Genomic DNA, 21,304 nt, shown 5'->3' with positions numbered 1-21,304 from the left:
ATCCTTTCCCATTACTCAGATAAAACTAATAAGCAATTACAGAGGTGATGTCTTTTCTTTTTTTTCCAACAGTTGACCAATCTGGCAGCTTCATGTAAGTAAAAATGCAAAGCTGTTAGGTGTTCAAAGCAGGAATCTGTTTTGCCAAAGGCATTATTAACAATTAATAATCATTACAGAGTGCCTTGTTTACCTGACCTTGTGTAAATTCAGCAGCCTTGTAATTAGACCCATATTTTGCATATTTGTATATTTCCATGCATAGAATTTGACTCACTCACTCATCCATTAAAATTTGCTTGACAGACATAGATGGATAACCAGGGTACAATTTATATTTACTGGATTATAGAAAATTGGCTAAACAACATGCGAAGTTCAATGAAAGCATATTCTTGTCTTTCCCTTGTGAAAAATGTAAAAGCTATAAAATATCTGAGGCTGGTCCCAAGGTTCTCTGAAGAAGTAGCAGAATTTCATAATCTGATAGTTTTAATACAGCTTTGCTCTAAAAAAAGGATGTTGGGTTAAAAAACAGAACTAAGAAGAAACTACATTAGGCCTACATCTTCCTTTAGGAAATGCAACAAAGAATTCTTCAGTAGAAAGATCTCCTATAAAAGTTAACATATTTTTCCCATTTAATGACTTTCTAGTAACTTTCTAAGCAGCTGAAAGAATTATCTCACTACTCTCCTGTTCAGGAAAAGTCTTAAAATGTATGTTTTTTAAAGCAGTAAACACAATAATTAAATACTTCTATTAGATATACTTACATGTTTGAGAATAACAGAAAGGTATCTCAACTGAGCAGTCAGTATGGAAAGCAACAGTACAGAACAGAACAGGGAATGAGGAATTTGTTTACCTCTGTGTGTATGCTGATATTTCATAAGCTCAGACAATCTTGTCCAGCAAGACATTTTACAGATTTCTTGTGAAGATTACTTTTGTCCAAAAAGTCAAATTAAATGTACTCATTAAATATGTAACAATTATATTTTTTAAACAACTTTTATAATCCAAAGGGAATCTTTCCCAAGAGTTCCAAAACACTTAAGAGACATAAAAAGCAAAACTCGTTTGGTAGTGTCATTATTCAGGCATAGCTGGAATGTCCTATTAACAACTAATCAAATCTGCTAGAATTAATCTGAAGAACTACCCAGACAGTGGGAGAGGTACATCCCTGACAGTGTGCAAGGCCAGGCTGGATGGGGCCCTGAGCAACCTTACCTAGCGGTGACATCCCAGTCCATGGCAGGGGGGCTGGAAATGGATGATCTTTATGGTCCCTTCCAACCCAAGCCTTTCAATAATTCCATGAGCCTGCATTTTCTTTCACTAACTTATTTTAAGAATGTTGTGCTGCCTCTGAAGGTCTTTCCAATTGAAACACAGTTTTTAACAGTCTCCTAAGTCTGTGCCGCATTCCATCTCTTACAGATAGTTCAGTGACTCACCACAAGAAGGCTGGAAACCTTGCAGCTGAAGAGTTACCTACAATTAAAATTAGGGTGAAAAGAATGGGAAGGAAAGAGATCTGTCTAGATGCTTTTTTATCTTTAAAAAAACAAAAATGGCCAGTAATCACATTGACTCCATCAATATAGGAGACTAAGCCTCAGTTATGATGTTGGCTTCTCTTACACAGATCTGTGTCTGGAAAGACCCAGTTTAATTTATATAGAAACTAAATGTACTTTTCATTATGAAAGTTTATAATCACTCCCTAGATAATTTTCTTTATTTTCACTACAGTCTCAGATGCTCCTCAAACAGGTATTTGCTACTGAAGCCTTTTTCTGAATGACAAGTGATTGCTGGGTGGCACATTGCCACGAGCCTCATGAAGCCCTTCAGAAATGGACTCAGGACGAACACTGAAAATACAGAAATCCTTTTGAAGAAATCCCTGACCATTTCTTAGCAGATAATGCAGCCTCATTTTCTAAATCTTATTGTGCCTGACTCACTCTTGTTGGGAAGCCTCCAAAGACAAACCAGAATATACAGAATTTAAATTAAATTATGAATTCTCTACACAGCATTTCAGTACCTTTTACTTGGGGGAGGGAGAAAGGATGTTAGATCATAAAACCACTTTGTGTGTAATCATACACGCAACTCTCTCAAGGATCATATCACAGTTCAGCTTATTTCTGCTACTTAACTGATAGGGTTAAAAAAACCCCCCCAAAATCCTAACAAGGTGATCCCCAAAAGATGCCCCATTAAAGGAACAACTCCGTACAAATGGTGATTTCTTATCACAGAAAGAAAAAAATCACAAAAAAGCAGTAGGAGGGAGGGCGGATTTGATTAATTGCTTCCTTCAAGAAAGCATAAAAACCACAGGCAAATACTAAAGAATGGTGTGAGAAAGCATCATCAACACTGCATGAACTACTGGAATACTATCTAATATTTCTAAATAGTTGTACTAATCTCAATGACATTATTCATAATCAGAAAGATGGATGCACACAAAGAGAATTTCTACCAAATTCAAATTCTACATTCAATCTTTGTGCTTGATAGGTGGTCAGTAACAGGAAGCTTGGTATCTGCTAGCGCTATTGCAAGATCATCCAGCATGAATTGCCCCAGTATGAAAAAAATATATTATCCAGTAAAAATTATTACAGCATTTACAAACTTATTGCAGAAATCCAACATCTTATTCTGCAACAGAACCCAGCAGATGCCATTTTGTGCCTCTGTATTTTGGGGGGCCAGGGGGTTCTCTGTTTTTAAACAGTTCTGGCCCCTTTGTAGTACAGTCAAATGTTGCTTTGGATATTAAATTGAGAATTTATCTTAAATGGAAACAAACAACTTCGCTAAAAATTAGACATTTATGACTTGCAAATTACAGATACTAATTATTTTCAGTATATACAATTATGATATTCTCAAGAGGTATTAATTTTGGGACAGATGTGCTTTCATCATGTAATTTGGAAATTAAGTTACACACTCACGTATGGGAACTCAGAAGTCTGAATTTGTGTAAAGACAGGATTGATAGAAAGGAATTTTGTCTTGCTAATTTTCTCTCTCCCCACCCCCCACCTCTTTCTCTCTCTGATGAGAACAAGTGTGGCCAGCAATCCTCACAGCTGGGTTGCCTTGCACTCAAAGGAATGGGGGCTGACTGCAGGGTTGATGAGGATACACCTCCACTTGACTCCACCTCCTGTTTTGTCCTTTCAGATAATTCTTCCAAATCCAGTAAATTCTAAAAATTTAAATAATTAAAACATACCAACTACAAAATATGCACAATGTTAAATGCTTCACATTCAGGTCAGAATGCAGAAATTAAGTGTTGCTAATACAAACATCTTAAGAAAGACATTATTAATACACATAATCCAAAATTAAGGTATTACTACAGGAACTTCCATCAAATAAGAGTAAAATGAATAATATTGTTAGGTTGACCACATTTTCATTAGGAAAGGATAGCATATTATTACAAAAATGATCTCCAACATGTGCATGTATATAATGTTCTAAGACAGGTGGTTATAAATGATAAATTATAAAATAATACAAGAAAAACGCCAGCTAAATCAATATCTGGGATGGTATTGCTATAGAGTGGGTGTATTAATTAGATAAATCCATCTGGGAGTTCACACTATCTTATTGTCCACACTTGACCTGGAGACACTAATACAGAAAGGGAAAGGACAAGACAAAGAAGAGTTGTTTTCTGGTCCAGCATAAAAAACAAACCAATCTTTAAACATCAACACATGGTTTGTACTGTTCCATAGGAGGTGGAAGGTACACATGCAAGGCATTCCCAGTATCGGCTACAATTCTGAAACTGAGATTTTTATTTTTAGATGTAATCAGTTCAGCCACTGCATAAACATTCCTATCTGGAGACCTTTACTGATAGCCATGGATTTGTGATGTCTCTTGCAGATGTCACTTAAAAAGCTAATGACTTTGATCAGGAAAAAATAAAAACATCTACTTGTCAAATTCTGCAGAGCCTTAATTTTCACGCAGAAATCTGGCACGCCTTTAAAAGACTTCATAAACGTTTCTCTGGTACATTTATAGATTCAAAGCCCAACACACTTGCCCCTAGACTGGAGATAGCTGGATAGCTGAAAGTCTCCATACAGAGGAAAGTGAACAAGACTGTCATTAAGCTTCTCTAAGACTTTCAGCAGGACTACAGACCCTTTTTTTTTTTTTTTTTTTCTTGTGTTACAGTATGCTGCAGCCGCAGGCAGACTGAAGACATAATAATATTAAACATGGCATGGAAATAAGAGAGGGGAGGTTCTGTAGTAATAAAAAGGCCTTTAAAACAGTGTGCCATCACAGAATGCACAGGACTAAAGCATAGGTAGAGCTGCCCCTTCACCAGGCTCAATTTACAAAAGAAACAGACAATGCAAAAACCCCATGTCTGAATGAAAGTAGTAGATTAACTAACGATCAGTAAAATGTACAAGTAAAGCCCATCAGTAGATGCCATGTGATGAAATGTAATCTGAAGCCCAACCTAGCCAGCCTGACTGACAGGCTTCCAGGACTTCACAGAGACCTACACAACACGTGCTACATATGGGCCAACCACTGCTTTGCAGCACAGTTTTACTGTCTGACTACACATACTGGAGTAAGGTTCTGCACTCAAACCACACTATCTCCCAAAGCAGGGGTACAAAGCAGTTATTCCCTTAATGCCTGGGCATTTAGAAAATACCCTACTTGTACATATCCACTGCAGGAAACACTGATACTCTGCAGAAAACAGACCCTGTGCAGCTTGCCTCGACTTCTGAACATGACATTGAAGTAAATCCAAAACCCTTCTATGAAGCCATGTCTAATGTAACAGTATTTACCATTTCTACCTGAAGATGGGAACAGTCTCAATTAAGATGAAGTAACAGCTCTTTTTAATCTCAGATGATCCAAAGCTTCATTGGCTCTTAAAACTATTCCTTTCAAGCAAACCTGCAGAACTACAGGTTTCACAAGTCAGGAAGAACAAATGTCAACTCTTAACACAGCACAGGCTGCTAAAAGTGACCATGGTGTTTCCTAGGATACAGGATATCTTGTAGAAAATTTGTTGCATTATGGCTTGTACTGCTTCTCTTGGCCACCATAAATGAAAAATTAGTAATTCCCCAGAAATCTCACCCAGCTCAAGGGTCACTTTCCCCCTCCCACAGCACATGAATGAGTACATTAAGGCAGTAGAGTTTATCTAAATGGTGCTGCCCAGATTCATTGCTCAGAGGTTTTTTTCACATATATAAATTTAATTCCAGGAACCAAGATGAAAGGTCTGAAGTGCTCCCCACTTGATGAGTTCATTTCTGAAATATTGACATACTCACCCATTTTTCCCTTGCTGCACCAAATACTGAACATCAACAAGAACTAAACAGCTGCTTAGATGAAGTAAAATGAAAGTTTTTTAAATTATCTTCTAACTAAAAAGCTTCCTTATGATGAGATTTTGAATACTGAAATAACTTCTGTTGAGGAACACCTTATTTAATTTTTCTAAGAGCGTCTTATCAAGAAATAGGAGAGTGACTGAACATTGCTATAATTATTTTTGGCAACAGTAACTGCTTGAAACCAGAAAAAATGAAAATAATTCTTTTAACATCCAAGAGCAGAAAAAAATAAACACCTGCAAAAGCCATTCCCAATATGCCAAAAGGAAAAGCATTTTAGGGCAAACATAAATGAAGTTTTTCATCTATGCCCTCCATTGCCTCCCAACCCCATGATTTTCTTATTCAATTATCTTTAGGAATGTGGACTATGAAAGACAGCATCAAACAAAACTGTTTACAAAAAGAAGGGGACTGAATGAAAAACATTTTAGTTTCCCAAATACTGTAAAATTTATTTTAAGCTTATTTTTGAAGCTGAAGGACTGAGAAACTTTAGGAAAGGTAACATAGATTTCCTTCAGTTATTACAAAACAATCCATATTTTTTCATTTTATATGAAAAATAAAATTCAATTCTGAATTACCACAAATGGTGCCACTCTAGGTTTTGGATGTTTTAAAAAGGCTTAAAGCAAGTAATTTCCACTTTCTAAAATCAGCACTGGATCATGAATCTCCGTATCAACAGTAACTTCTAAGAAAACATTTCTGATAAGTACATCACTTTTAGGTCATGAACATGAAGAAAACTTAACTGTTACGGAAGGAACAATATCCAGAGAAAACCAGATTTTAACTCTGTTTGTCCTGATGGATGCAAGGCGTTTGGGCACTGTAAGAATTCCTGGTTACACACACATGAACAGCATTAAGCATTCAAGCCCAACAGAACTTGTGCACTTGTGTAGTCTCCTGGCAAGCTGCCTCTATTAAAAGTTCTACAGACTAATACAGACTGAACCTGGTTTGGTATTTCAGTAATTGGTTGGTCCACATTACTATAGTATAAGGCATTAACTACATCAGAATTCCATGAGAACTGGTGAGTTTAAGACTTATTTTATTCCTTATTTAGATTACCTGGACTTTTCCTACTTGTAATGTCTCTAATTATAGACTAGTGAGATAATTTTCCATCAAACTTTAAATTGAACATAAAACCTAAAATAATTTAAAACAGCTCTCTAAAACTCCTGCAAAAAGAAGAAAGATGAACAATGATCCATTCAAGACCAGTGATTTTTTTATAAACCCTCTTGTCATTATTTGTTATTAAAATAGACTCAAAAACAGCAAATCCTCCAAATCCATATAGTATCTGCAGCACTTCTGTCAATCCAAGGTATCCAAAGGAGGACACATTTGCTCACTCACTCTCAAGCACCACCAGTAATGCCATTGCAGCAGATCTCTCCACAGGATGCAAAGATCTGCCCAAGATTTTAAATTCTTGGCTACAGAGTCTTATAACAAATGCTGCTACTGGTACACCAAAGCTACACACTTTATAGTTAGTTAAAAGACAGATCAGATACACTGAGCAACAACTGCATCCCTCTACTGCAGCACAAACCTGCTCTCCAAGTGTTGCTGAAATTCATCATTGCTTTGACTGGGGCAACAGATCAGTTCCAACAGAGTACCTTCAAAGACTGTGCTTTCTGTAATCCTCTGAAGACAGCAACATCTTGTTATTAGATGAGTGATTCAATCACCTAGGTAAACATTACACACTTGGTGGCAATCATAACCACAACCATATTTACCTCCGGGCACACTTCCTGTAACACAGTGTTCACAATACTGCCATTTATAAGCCTAAGCAGACAAATTATTGTGATAATAAGTCCTTACATTCCTGCATTCTACCTACAGAGGAAATTACAAAGTTAGTTTTACTCTATTGAAGCAATCCACATTTCTAAGACCTTAATCCATGCGGTGGCCAGCCTGGGGAGCCTTTTCTACAAAGAGCTGACAGAGATATCTAGTGTCATTAAGCCTTCTTTAGCAAGGTACCAGACTGGGGACTAAGTACAGATGCTGCTTCTTTGCTTATGTTAACTCATTCTCGGTGGCTAAAATCTGGAGTGCGTAGAGTCATACCCAGCCTCTCTGAAGCACCAGCGAGACGGACGCATGTCCGTCATGGCTGGTAAAATCCAGGGAGGAGAGTTAAACCCTTTGTAAAGACACATCGATCATTACTTTGAAACACTTCACTAAAAATTGTATTGATGCTGGAAGTCTGAACCAAACAATTCCTTTACAGGGCAGATCATGGAGAAGTTGCAGTAATAGTGAATCGATTCCAGTTAACGGACTCGATGAGTGCTGTGACAAATAACTGCTTACTCATCCCCAAAATGCACTACACACCATGACCAAAATGGTTATCTTTTATTATTCAATAAACATTAATTATGGCAGATGTCTTACACTTTCATATGGTAGAATACTGACTGCCCAGTTTAATAATCAAGGTATTTCTAACTTCCTCCTGGTTAACCAAAACTTGACTCCAAACAAAGCTCATTTGTCATCCTCAATCAAGGAGAGGATCACAAAATACTCCTGTGGAGGGGAGGAAGAAATTCCTGATAATCTGGTGACAACCTCCCTTCTCTCTCAGGTTCCCAGTAAACTGTGAATGGAATCACGTTATTATTTTATCTCTCATTCCAACTGCTCTCAATTCTGCCTTGACTTGGAAACTGTCAGCACTAAAAATAAACATCTCTGTTTCCGTATGTATAAATGAAAATGACAGCAATACAAGTTCAAACTTGGAAAAGACTCAGAAACCCATTTCCATACATACAGAAAGGACTGAAAATAATCACTGGAGTTAATCTGAAGGTAGTCTAGCTATCTGATTCTGCCTACTACATCAGCTGGTGTCACAATTCTGGTCCTAACAACTCCTCATCACATGCCCATATAATTCTAGTACTATTAGTACAGCAATAAATAAAATATTGTACTATTACCACTACAAAACACCTTTCCCTGACACTAAAGAGATTTCTTACCCCTACCCACCCACCAAACAAAAACACTTTCAGTGCATGACTTTTGTGAGAACATTACAGAAACCATCACCATCATCTACAATCACATTTTCACCTGTTCATGTGGTGTACACCTGTGGGTTCTTGGCAATACACCTCACTGAGGTGTGGGAATTTTCGGGTTCAGAACAAGCCCTGTCATCTTTCTTCCCTTAAGCAAATATGCCACGCAATCCCAAAACCTGTGTGAATGCCATGGCCTCCTATAATGTTATCTTATTTATAAATATTTTACCTTTTTAAGTACACAAAATACTAATGCAAACCCCTTGAATATATATATACAAGACTCAGAACAGCAATATATATATATATATATATAAAAAGTAATTCAAAGATCTTGAGATGCTTTTATATGGCGACCTAATGTGCAAGCAGTAGAACACACCACCACAGGTAAGAAATGAGAAATTTTGAGGGCTATTGAACACTGAATTTTCACAGCTGAACAGTATAAAGTTATTTAGCAGTGTTCAATAACCTTCAAACTCACTTTTGCCTGTGAGTTACAGTGCTCCAGTAGAAAAAGACTGTGAAACAAAAACAGTACAATACAGGTTGGACCAAGATTTTTTCAGTGTTTTTTAAAAACCCTTTTAAAGTTCACATAATTTTATGTGTTTTGAAAAACACAGAGTTCTACAGATGCCACACACTATTAATCAGATAGCACAGAAAGAGCATATATATAAAAGCAGATTTTAGCCTATAAAGATACTACTAACAATACTACAGGTGTATACGTGTTATTAAAAAAAAAAAATTAAAAACCTACTGCTTCAGGGACACCAGCTTCCAAGTCCAACCAGTTCTGTATGAATTTTGCTACTGCTCAAATGACACATGTAAGATACTGGGGGCTTTTATTCCATTCTTTTTAGTTGGCAAAACTAACACTTTAACAGCTGGATAAGATATGGGATTCATTTTATTGTCATGAATACTGACTTCTACAGGGCTTTTTAAAAGGGGATCTAAGAGTTAGCATTTGTTTACTAAATGTTCAAAAATGAGCATTTGAATATTCCAGTGGGAAATACAAAACAGGTTCCAATATAATAATTAGATCCACTTACTATAAATGAAATTATACCCTGCTTAAGCAAAAGAGTTGGTCAGTTTTTCCATTTATGCTTGCATATTTCAGCTTTTACCCATTTCCCTAGCATGGATGTTTCATTGATGGCTGAGGGTAACACTTCAAAAATGAACTAGCTAAACAAACTTCCCAGCAGCACTTGACAGAGCTACACCTATTCTTCCCCATTTCCAAAGCAGTACAGAATTAATTACCAGTTCTATGGATCTATTGTAAGTATAATAGACTAAAGAGCTATCACAGACACATTTATTGTAAAAGCACAATCCCAAGAGTGTCTAGTAGAGGGCCAAAACGATTAACACAAATGCTTTGTCAGATCAAAGATAAAACCTGCACCGCCCAATTGAGGAATGAATTAGAACAGTGGGTTATCTTTCAAATTAACCAGGGCAGTTAGTGAGGAAAATTTCATGAAAGTGTAATTCTTAGCCTTTGTGAATCCACACAGCAGGCATTCTGCCAGCTGACAAGATGATGAAATTTTCATGCTTAAAAAAGCCCTCTTCATTTCCCAATTTAGATTAGCTAGCATTTCTCTCTCTTTTCATCTATTTGCTCTTCTGAAGCAGAATTTAAAAAAAAAACCACACAACAGGATCAATCTCTCATGGAGCAAATGCATTTCTGAGAAGAAATAAAATCTATGTAATTTAAAAATATATTTACATTTAAGAGTAAGATTATCAAAATTGGTATTGTTAATATCATTAAGAAATCTGTAAATACTGGAGCAATGGTAGATATGTTTTAGAAGTCAAATATAAAACATTTCAATGTCTCACGGCAAAAAACGATTGCAGAAGCAGATATTTTCATATAAAGGAGAGTAATTTACAAAAACAATGGGATTGTAGCAGGCTCATAAAATTCTATTTATGCACTTACATTTGCATCTTTTTAAAGGAATGTTGTATATCATGGCTGTATTTTATTTAACACAGTTTCATGTGCCAAAAAGGGCAAGTAGATTTTCTACTTTTAGATTTTATGGCACTCCTCCCTACCCTAAATTTATACAACCACATATAAAAGCATTTCAATATTCTGAAGGAAAAAACAAGCAATATCTTGAACAGTTAAACACTTTAAAAAATCTGATTCACAGCTCTATGAAAAAAAGTACACTTATTCATCTCAGTGAGCTGTGGATCAGGCTGAAAGGCTCTTGATAAGGCTGTCTTCATAAAAGGTAGCTCATTATTTACAGGTTAAAAAACACATTTTCACATTTTCTGTTTTGTGTTATGTGCCATTTGAAGAATATATAAACAAAATAATATTAAATTTTTTTTTTAATGGAGTGACAATATATTTGACCCTTACAAATCAGTATTTCTGTGCCTTTCAGATGCAATTACTACAATAGGAGATTGTTTAATAAGAGGCTGAAAGTTTCATTAAATGTTTTGTTCAGACAGTTCTTTGCCATAATACTTCTGGGTGTGTCTTTATAGTTTATAGGATTACATATATTAGTGTAAACACCCATTTGATGAATTTCAACTCCAGCTGTTATACAGCCACTACAAGTACTGGATGAAAGGAATAAACTAAAAGTCTCAGCATCTGATTTTCTAGGAGCTATCAAGACAAAAAGTTTACTTGCCCAACTCCATGAAAAGCCCTTTTGTAAAAAGAAAATAAAAATGTACAATCTGGAAATTAATTTCACATTTCCAGAGTCTGAATGTATTCCACAGTCAAAAACTACTTTTAAACCTTATTATAGCTAACCAGTTTAAAAGCAAATTCTCACTACTAAAAAAAATTGGATGCTTTTACTTACATGGACAAATAATTTTCTTTTTCATTATCTTAGTTATCCAATATACCATGTAGCAAGATACATAATAGATTTATGTAAGCAAACTGCAATGTCCAATATTCAAACATTACAGTTTAGTTCTTGGTTTGGTAGCTTGGTCTTAAAAGACAAAACAATCAACTAAAATAAAAACAGAACCGCACAAAACATTACATCACTTTCTGTTCTTATCAGCAGTAAGAATTTCTCCTGCCCTTAAAGGTATCTTTCTTCATTCAAATTTACTATTGCATATCTTCTGCACACATTTTCAAACACTTCATAAGCCTGAAATTATTTAGCATGTGGCACTATTATCATAATGCACATACATTAAATCTAAAAACCAATTTTCATACAAAAAGAGTCAGTGTAAATATATTACTTTGACCCATTATTCAATAATATTTTGATATAATGATAATTTTGCAGACAGCTGGACTTTGCAATAAAGTAACATGAGATCTCACATTTTTGTGACTTCACCTGTCCAAGTCATCTTTAACTTCAATGGAAAGGAACAATCTATCTCTACCTTGGGAAACAATGCTTAAATTTTAATAGCCTTAGAAAGTTTTAATAGCCTTAGAAAGTCTTGCGTTTATTTTGATGCAAAGATCTTCAAAAGAAGTACTTTTACCTTCAGAAATTATAATGCTTTCAGAAGAGTGTTTAGAAAACACCTATAATTGCATTAAGAACTAATACAGAAGAAAGATAACACAAAACTTACACTTTAACACAATTAAACTTAGTATTAAACCACAGTAATAATTCTTAGCTGCTGTCTGCAAAAGAATTCTGTAATACTTAGGAAAACACACAACAAATTAGGTACATCATTGACACTTGTTACAGTCCAAATTTTCAAAAACTATTTACTTTTTTGGGTGTATCAAAAGTTATGAGCACACAAAGGTTATGAATGTCTTCAAAATTTATGTCCATCCTGCAGGCAATGTTGGACAATAAAAACAAGCAGGCAGGCATGAGATACTCTACGAAAATTTGACCAAAACAGCTAGATGCCAATTCACAAAATATGATGCTTCTAGCATATTAGAAATACAAACCACATTGATAAAAGTTAAAAAGCATGGTGGATTTTGTCCTAATGTTGGACAGCGACAAGATAGGAATTTTAAATACTACACCTTTCTTCCCCACAATGCCATACAAAGCCAACCACTACCACTGGCACTTTGGATTTCTCGCACTATCCCTCAAAAAAAGAGAATTACATCAATTTTATTAACTACCCATCTTTCTCCTCATTTTTTCCCTTCCCAATCATTATTAAGAAAGATTCATAGTACTTCCCTTCCTACAGTTCTTCAAAGAATTTCTACAGAACTATTCAGGTTTCCTTTTCACAATGTAAGACAATATATATCAATTTGAGTTGAGGAAAGAGAATCGTATTTCAATTACATGAGAAACTGATATTTACATATTTGATAGGCTTCACTGATTTTCCTAAAAGCATTGAAATAATGCACTCTGGCTAAAAATCTGGAAAACAGAGAGCTACTACATCTGTAATAATGCTGACACACACAGTTACAAAAATGTAAATATATCTAACTATCTTGTGGTTGAACTGAGAAAACAAACATTCTAAATTAATTTTTTTAATTCACTGATTGTTTTATTTTCAGAAAGTTGGGGGTTGATGCTGCATGTTAGTATACCTTACACCATACAAAAAAAAAGGGTAACATGAGACAAAAAACTCAGCACTACTTGAAAAACTCCTTTCATACAACAGAGTATTTTCTGCATACTTACACTGTAGTATTTCCTGAGGTAGCGTCTAATATCCAACAGTAACTTGTTGTTCATTTGAACCACATAGCTGAAAGGAGGCTCTTCACATTCTTTCTTGCTGCACCTTTGCAAGCTGGGTTCAATAAATCGTCCCTGAAAACAGAAGAGTAAAACCAGCATCATTATGACAGAGGATGGAAGCAGAAGTTACCACAGAAGTTTAGACATAATACATATATTTTTAAAAGTAACAGTCTTAAAAGGCCCAGATGTTAATCTGGGCATTCTTTCTTCCCACCGTGGTTGGCCACACCCACATGGGAAAACTGCAGGGCAGAGGTATCTTCATTCTGTTCCTAAGGAAAGCTCTTTTGGAGAACACACCACTAAGTTAATAATTCAAAAAGAGATGTTGAGTAAAAAAAAAGTATCATCTGTGGACAAATCATGGTCCTCCATCTCCACCCCAAAAAAAAAAAAAAGGTTTATTGCTTTATCAGAGACAAACTTCAGCCTCAGTCCACTGATCAGAACTTTGAAATCAACCTTATAGATACTAATTATGAAATTACCAACACAGCTGTAGAAACAAACCGCATAAAGAAAAATCACATTATCATCTTTTATTTTCTCCAAGTTCAAAGAACAGCTCTTACAGTTTTGCACCATCTCATTCCTTTATTTTTAAAACCCTCCGAACACCTGACATTAAAATTTCAGGACCTGGAAGTGTTGTGTGAACAGCTAAAATTAAGTTTGTGGAATTCTCACTAACGTAACAGCAGTCTGGACAGTCACACAGCTTTTAGAAAACTTTCTTGCAAGGTAAACTCAGCTGTTGTGAGCCATCCTGGCTAAACCCCCACTCACAACACTAATTAATTCCAGGTGAAATAGAGGAGATTTTTGGCTTGGTTTCAGGATTTCTTCTGTGGTTTGGTGGTGGGGATATATTTTTTTAAGGAGTTTGATATCCACTCCTCTCCAGTTAGCCCATCTGCAACTTGTCAAGTCTACATGCAATTAACTGTCTTATTTACAGCTGCGATGAAAAAAAAAGTCAAGGATTCACAAAGTATCACTCGATTTGTGTGTCTTTTCCTCTTACATGCTTCCAAAGGCCGCTTTATTTTGATTCAAAAAATGCGAAACATCTGCTGTTTGTCCAAATTAACTTAAAATAATTACTTTTAATTTAGATAAAAGATTTATTTGCTTTCAATTTCAAGGTTTCCACTACTCTGAAGCTCGCTAATTTGCCGATGACTAATACATACATAACATGCTGTAGAGTTAAATACTTGGCCCCACTTCAAGTTGTGATCCAAGGTCAGAGATACATTTTTTGGCAGAACTTCCCAACAAGAATGTACCCTATGACTTTTTATTCAATTCACAGAGACAGAAGGAAAGATAAGATAGAAAAACCTTCTTCTCAAGAAGGGAGGTGGGATGTAGCAAGATAAACACAAGTTTAAAAAGCACTTTGTTCCAATTAATATGATTTAGGATAAGAAACTGCCACTGCTATACAAAAGTTATATTCAATAGAGAACTAGAAGTTACTAAGGTGTTAAGATAAGGATTCCTTTAAAAAGTAACAGCAACAATCGTTCACGACTGTGGGCAAACAGATTAATGAAGCCAGATAATCTCACACGTTCTGCAAGACGACACAGCTGAAATGCAAAAATGAGAAATATATTTCAGCACTATCCTATCAGCAATTATCTGCTCCAAAGCTATAAATAGCAGGCCTGAAACAATATGGTATCTTCTCCTACATCATTTGAATCCCATCTGAAAAGCTGTTCTCTCTACAAGCATTTTTCTCTCTCACCAGTGAACAGAAAGAAAACAAACAAAAAATCCAACTAACCGAACCATCAAAGACATTGTCATAAATATTTTCTGTTCCGCATTTGAGGCAGCAAAACTTGAATCTTTCACAATCCCTATATTTCTCCTCATCAGTGAGCTGAGCTGGGCCACCAACCAAGGCATCATTCTCATCTTTATGGTAATGGTGATGGACTCTGAATTGGGAGGGATCCAGTCCTATTAATAAGAAACAAAAATTTCAAAAGACTAAGAGGTCAACCATGCGAGCAGGCTTATTTTTCATATGCTTGGTGAAGCAGACTCAAAAGAAAGTTACAAAATGTAAATTCAGAAGCCGAAAATCTCTCCTTAGAAAAACTTCCTCTATAAAACATAAATACATTCCACAATTTTTAACCATGAATAAAGGTTCACGAGACATGAAGAAATGATCTTACTTATCTTCTTACGCAAGATTGCTTTATAAATAAAACAAGCACGCTGCATTATCATGGGAGTATGCAAGAGAACATTTTGTTTCTGAGGAAACCACTCCTAAAGGATAGCTTTATTGTTATTTCCTTAAGTTAAATTGAAAATATTTCAATAAAAATGTACATCATTATTAAGAAACAGTCTTTAAATCAAAATGGCACCATTAATACCAAAAACAGGGAATAAAAACCCCATTAAAGAAACGCGGGTGCACTGCTATTACCAACTCCTTCAAGTCCGTACACAACTGCCAACTCTGATTTCAATGCAGTGGTCGATTTCATTTTGGCTCAGTGGTTAACAGCATGGAGGTTTCAATCTAATGCAGTGGTTAAAATTCAGCAGCAGCATTTAAAACCGCAGCGCAGGAGACAAAGTGCTTTATTTTTGATTGCCAGAACTCAAGATTTTAAACAAATAAATACACAAAAGAGATCCCAGAAATACTGATTCAACCACAAATAAGTAAATAAGCAAGCAAGCACGAAGTTCACTGTTCTAGGAATAAGACTGCCAAAGTACACTTAATAAAATCCTCAAGTCCTGTCATCCTTTGTCATGTGCAACATTTTAAAAGTCCATGCATCTCATTTACAGGGTTTTTTTGTTAACTTTATGAAAAAACACATGTTCAAAAAAAACTTAATCGAATGAGCACTTAGGAGAAAACCTTCAGAAAACTATGGCTCACTTTAGTAGTAAAATAAAAAGATCAGAGAAGCACTTTAAAAAATATTTTTAACAGACATTAAACCAAGTAACAGATTACCATGTATTAAACCATATGCTGTACAAACTTCAGTTATAAAATGTAATAATTCCTATAAGAAATGTAACAAAGATTACAAATAGAAAGTGAAGCTTCACCTTATTATAACTGTACTGTGCCACTTGAAGACAATGGTTAGGAACAATATTCAGTTAAACTGCACAAATATTATTGCACTTGTAACAGTTGTGTTATACAGGCAGACACAGGAAGATTACATGAAAGATTTCACATGTCTGACTTTAATCCCACTACTCTGAATTTTTATGTTGCAGTCTTAAAACAAATTCAAACACAAGGAAAAATTCTATTGCCAAATAAGTTTATTTGATTCTTGATAGAATATGGGTTTCACTAAAATTTATTCAATCTTCCCAATTTTGCCAAAAGAAAAAAAATGTTAATGCAGAAAGGTAACAATTCACCTCCAGGAGGTTTCTAAACTTTTAATGCCGTTCTCCACCATTCATTTAAAGAAAAAAAAGCAAAAACAAAATACACTGCTAATAGCATATTTTACACTTTAATACACATGGTATCCCCCAAAAAAGACTGTAAGGGTTTTTCCTGGCTGTTTTGTTTTTTTTTAATAGAAGTGTTGGTAACATACATGAAGCACACAGGCAGCAGATAAAAGGTTTAGAAAGGGCACTGGAGCTCAGTATTCAGATTTTGCAAAAAATCAAGTATGCAGTAGGTTGGATCTAAGACAGTAATGGTGAAAACAAAAATTCTCAGTTTACTCTGAGTCCAGAAGTGGAATGAAAAAACATCATTCCAACTTTCTGATACAGATACCATTACAGTTCAGCTAGAAATCTGTGGCTGTTTCCCAAAATGCAAATATGGAGCAAAGTAGCTCACTAAAAGATAAAAGGAGACAAATTCTGGTTTCAGACAACTGCAGTTCTCCAACACTGAGTCAAAAACAGTGACCAACTATTGGTCATTTTATGTTAATTTAACAGAAAAAAAATTGATTGTAAGAATTTAAATCACGCCTATCTCTGAACTTTCTGAGCTGTTTTGGCTGGAAAAAACAAAAAAATATTGTGCTGAACCAAGCACACATTTAAGTTTTGGTGTGCAAACAGCCACAGTGAAATAAAAGGGACTACAAATCAGGCTTTGAAAGAACATGCCTACCTTAATTATCTTGTGGAATTGGGAACTATTTTATTTATTATCTCCTTTCAGGAATAGTTAGTTGGTTCAGTTAATCCATTTCAGCACCTAACTTGTATCCTCTCGGACCAGGTCACACTGGTCACATTATTTTACTTGGTACACAAAACAGGGTCTATCTAATTGGGCAGTGGAAAAAAATAATATCTGGTTAATTAATAGGATGAGACTAATCAGTGAACTTTGAACTCCTTTTTTTTTTTGTTGTTTTGTTTTTTGGTTTTTTTCCTCATGACATCAAGAAAAAATAAAAATCGAAGCAACTTTGACTTACTCCGACAGGAAAAAGTCTTCAGGGCTATCATTAAATCACCTCACTGCAGGTAAGCTTTATCACCTCACCAAAACCGCAAGGCTGGATGCAGGACAAAGCACTGCAACACCACAAACGTGCGGGGTGACCAACCTAACTCATACAACTAAGTTCGGGGACTTGCTCCTGAATTATTTAATAGAATTATTAAAACCATTACTAACTGGCAAGCAAAGCGGGCCACCCAAGAACCTGAAAAAACGGTCATAGTTTTTTATCAAACGCAGTATTTTAAAAGCAACATTTCTGCGGATCGCTTGTGCCCTTCCTTCCCCCGCGGGCACAGGGCGCCGCGGCCGCCGGGCAGCCGTGAGGGGCCGGGGCTGTTGCCGGGGGCTGTGCCGGGCGTCTGCTCCTGGGGGCCGTTCCCGGGGGCTGTGCCCGGGGCCCTTCCCGGGGGCTGTTCCCGGGATGCCGCATTCCAGCCGCAGGTGCTCGGGGGCCGCGGCAGCTCCGCCCGCCCCCTTCCCCAGGGACCCCGCGCGGGAGGCCGGAATCGGCAGCCGGTGCTGCCACCCCGCGGCCGGCGCCGCGCACTGCAGCGGGGCCCGCGGGGCCGGGGCCGCCCGCCCGGCCGGGCTGCTCGTCTGTTCGCTCACATCGCCATTGCTTCTTTTATTCATCCATCTTAGCGTTGTCTCTTTTATTCATTCATATTTTCACTCTTTTTTTTACTCATTCCAACGCGCTTTAACGATTCTCATGTTCTGAGCAGGTCTGGAGCATCTCAGAACACCCAGCCAGACCACAAACAGCAAATTTCACACACTTTAGGGCTAGTTATTGTATTGTCATGAAGTTTCACCACGACTTTAATCTTAATTTTCATCACTGCCCTTTCACTTCACTCCCTAATGTGAGAAAAACAACAACGAAGTCAAAACCTGAGGTAAATTCTGCGCGCCACAAGGAGAGCATCCATCGTGGTTTCTGCCTGGAGTCTGTGCAGCTGCTACACACTCTATTAAAGACACCTGAACGATTCTCTAACAATATTTTTTTAAAAAACACAATTAAAAAAGCCAATATATTTGGTGCTGGTGGGTCTCCTTACAAGAAGCAGCTAACAAACAGACACCACCTCCAAGCAGGGAGCAGAACTGGGAAGTGCTCCTAATGACAAGCCTCATCAGGACCCAGTAATGACTCCCTAAAATCAGAAGCCTTCCTAAGACATGCCCAATGCCACGCAATCTGCAGAGCACCAACGTGCACATCCCTCTGCAAGGCAGCAGAACACACCTCTTCCAGAAAACATCATGACACTGGCTAGGACAGCAGTCATCAACTTCCATCATTTGAAACAAGCAATATTCTGTAGCAACAGCTACAGAAGTCCCATGGATAAAGAACTCTGCTTCCATGTCTGCTTATTTCAACAAACAAATAAGATGCATCTTTTCTTTGAGACAAGGAGCAGTACTTATGTACGAACAAAAAACCCTTATTTGAAACACATTGAGAGAATTGCTGTGCCATACAGTTCTTCTGGTTTAAAAGCTAAATATCTTAAGGATGAAGTAAGGTCTCCAAGACTTAGGAAGATCAGATTTATTAAATAATATAACTGATTAGATTGCACGCTTTATTTAGTTTTACAAACTGAGACAATCCTCATCTTGTCACTCCATTTCCTCAGAAACTTCAAGACAAAGAGAGTGAATGCAGGACTATGCCAAGGAGGTTCTTGTTTTTAGGAACAATGAACTTCCATTTCTCAAAGCTCAGCAGACCTCCTACAATGCCCCAAAACAAAAGGTGGTTTCCAACTTGATTCCATAGCAAATAAATATGACATTTAAGGGGTTCTCTGCAAATTTTAAGTTGAATTATTTGCTCCTGTTCTTCAGTGTCTAATATAATTTAAAATTACTTGCTTTGAGCACAGACAGAACAAAGAACTTTTCAGGACTTTGATGTGAGCCAAGCTTCCCTAGCAGAGTTCAATTTTATCTACTCAGACTAGCAGGGTGACAGGAAACATTCACCTTATAAACACACAATATTGCAGATTCTGCTAAGCATGCAGCCAAGATCTTTTTTCTACAACCACTCTCACTATACAGATACATATTCTACATAATAAAATAAATCTGATCAGTGGAGCAAGACACACATAGTGAGAATGCAACAGGGTTTTGGTCCATAGATATGATGCACATGTATCCTTCAGAATGGGAAAATGTGCCTTTTTGCAACAAGATGGGAAAAACAATGGGAATTTGGATGCATATCATGACGAAAATACTAAGTAAAAAAGCCCAACTTAGCATCACAGATCAGTAAACAGTTTCCATATTTGCTTGTTTTACCAAGCTGGACTCAAGTATCTTGTACTCTTTTGTATCTTACAAAGGATTTTTGATTTTTATGAAAGAAAACCACTTGACTATGCCTCCAGTACCATTAAAAAAACCCTCCAAGATAACTTCAGCTTGCAATGACTAATGTACAGCTCTGAACAAGTGCTGTATATGAAAACCTAAGCAGATCAGAAGTCTTGAAAGAGACCTGACTTTACCCTCAAGCACAATTTAAGCTTTCCCAAGAAAACAAAGCTAGGGAAGGTGATAAAATTTTGACTGTACAGCAAGGTCAAACTGAACACACTTCAGATCTAAGACTGTAATAGATACATACAGGTTTTCAGACTGACAATTGTGGACTATTAATAAACTCTCAGCTGCATGATGCTATTACAGACCATAAAAGAAATCTTCATCTGGAACGTACTACAGTGCAAAAGGCAGCACAGGCACTTGCAAACAGTGGCAATACCTTCTGTGCCTATCAAGTGGCACAGAGTTCTTAAGATCTGAGTAGTTAATTTAGGTGTCTGAAGGGAGCCAGTATTTTCTGAAAATCTAACCTGTTGTGAATAAGAGTTCTGAATTTGAGCTTAACTCTACAAGACTAACAATCTTTGCCAATAGAAATAAACTAGCTTCAGAAATCGTTCCTGTCTTTTACCTAAATGAAGTACAAGTTTGCTGCCTATTTTAAACCCCTTCAACCTAACCAAGAGTGCTTGACCTTTTCAGTCAGGCATACCACACAGTCAACTCTGACATCAAGGGAAAGTTGGATACCAAGGCCTTGCCACATAATAAACAGGATGATTTGTGTGGTCAGCCTGCATGTGTGGAGCAGGGCTGACAGCTCCTCAAAGCATGAGAGCTGTTGAGGACACATGGAACATCAAATGCCTCCAAGAGACACCTTTGCTGACTCAGAAAAAGCAGAATTTGTGTCTTCAACCCCTTTTCAACAACCCAGAAATGGAGATGGAAAAAGCTGCATGATACAAGGATTGTCTTGGGAGATTATGATTCTTCATGGCTGTCATGCTCTTTCCTGAGAAATAGCAAGGCACCTTTCTTGCACACATTCTAAATACAATCTCCAAGCTATTCTGCTGTTACTAAGGGAGCTACAGACATGCAGTTACACAGGTGAAGAGTCCTGAGGCTACCAGGTGATTAATTGGCCAAATCCTGGAACCTGGCCTCCTTTACCTATACAAAAAATGC

At 36.7% G+C, this 21,304-nt stretch overlaps 1 protein-coding gene across 1 annotated transcript in view; it reads right to left on the bottom strand.

The window, feature by feature from the left end:
* The window catches only part of POLA1 (DNA polymerase alpha 1, catalytic subunit), a 184,250-nt gene that overhangs the window by 85,504 nt on the left and 77,442 nt on the right, over positions 1-21,304 (bottom strand). Inside the window, 2 exon segments of the mRNA XM_041399943.1 lie at positions 13,213-13,344; positions 15,071-15,249. Of these exon segments, the coding sequence (XP_041255877.1) occupies positions 13,213-13,344; positions 15,071-15,249 (311 nt within the window).

The sequence above is a fragment of the Onychostruthus taczanowskii genome, unplaced genomic scaffold (genome assembly GCF_017590055.1).
Source record: "Onychostruthus taczanowskii isolate IOZ18803 unplaced genomic scaffold, ASM1759005v1 scaffold17, whole genome shotgun sequence".
Lineage (NCBI taxonomy): Eukaryota > Metazoa > Chordata > Aves > Passeriformes > Passeridae > Onychostruthus > Onychostruthus taczanowskii.
This window is presented reverse-complemented; position numbering and strand designations above follow the sequence as displayed.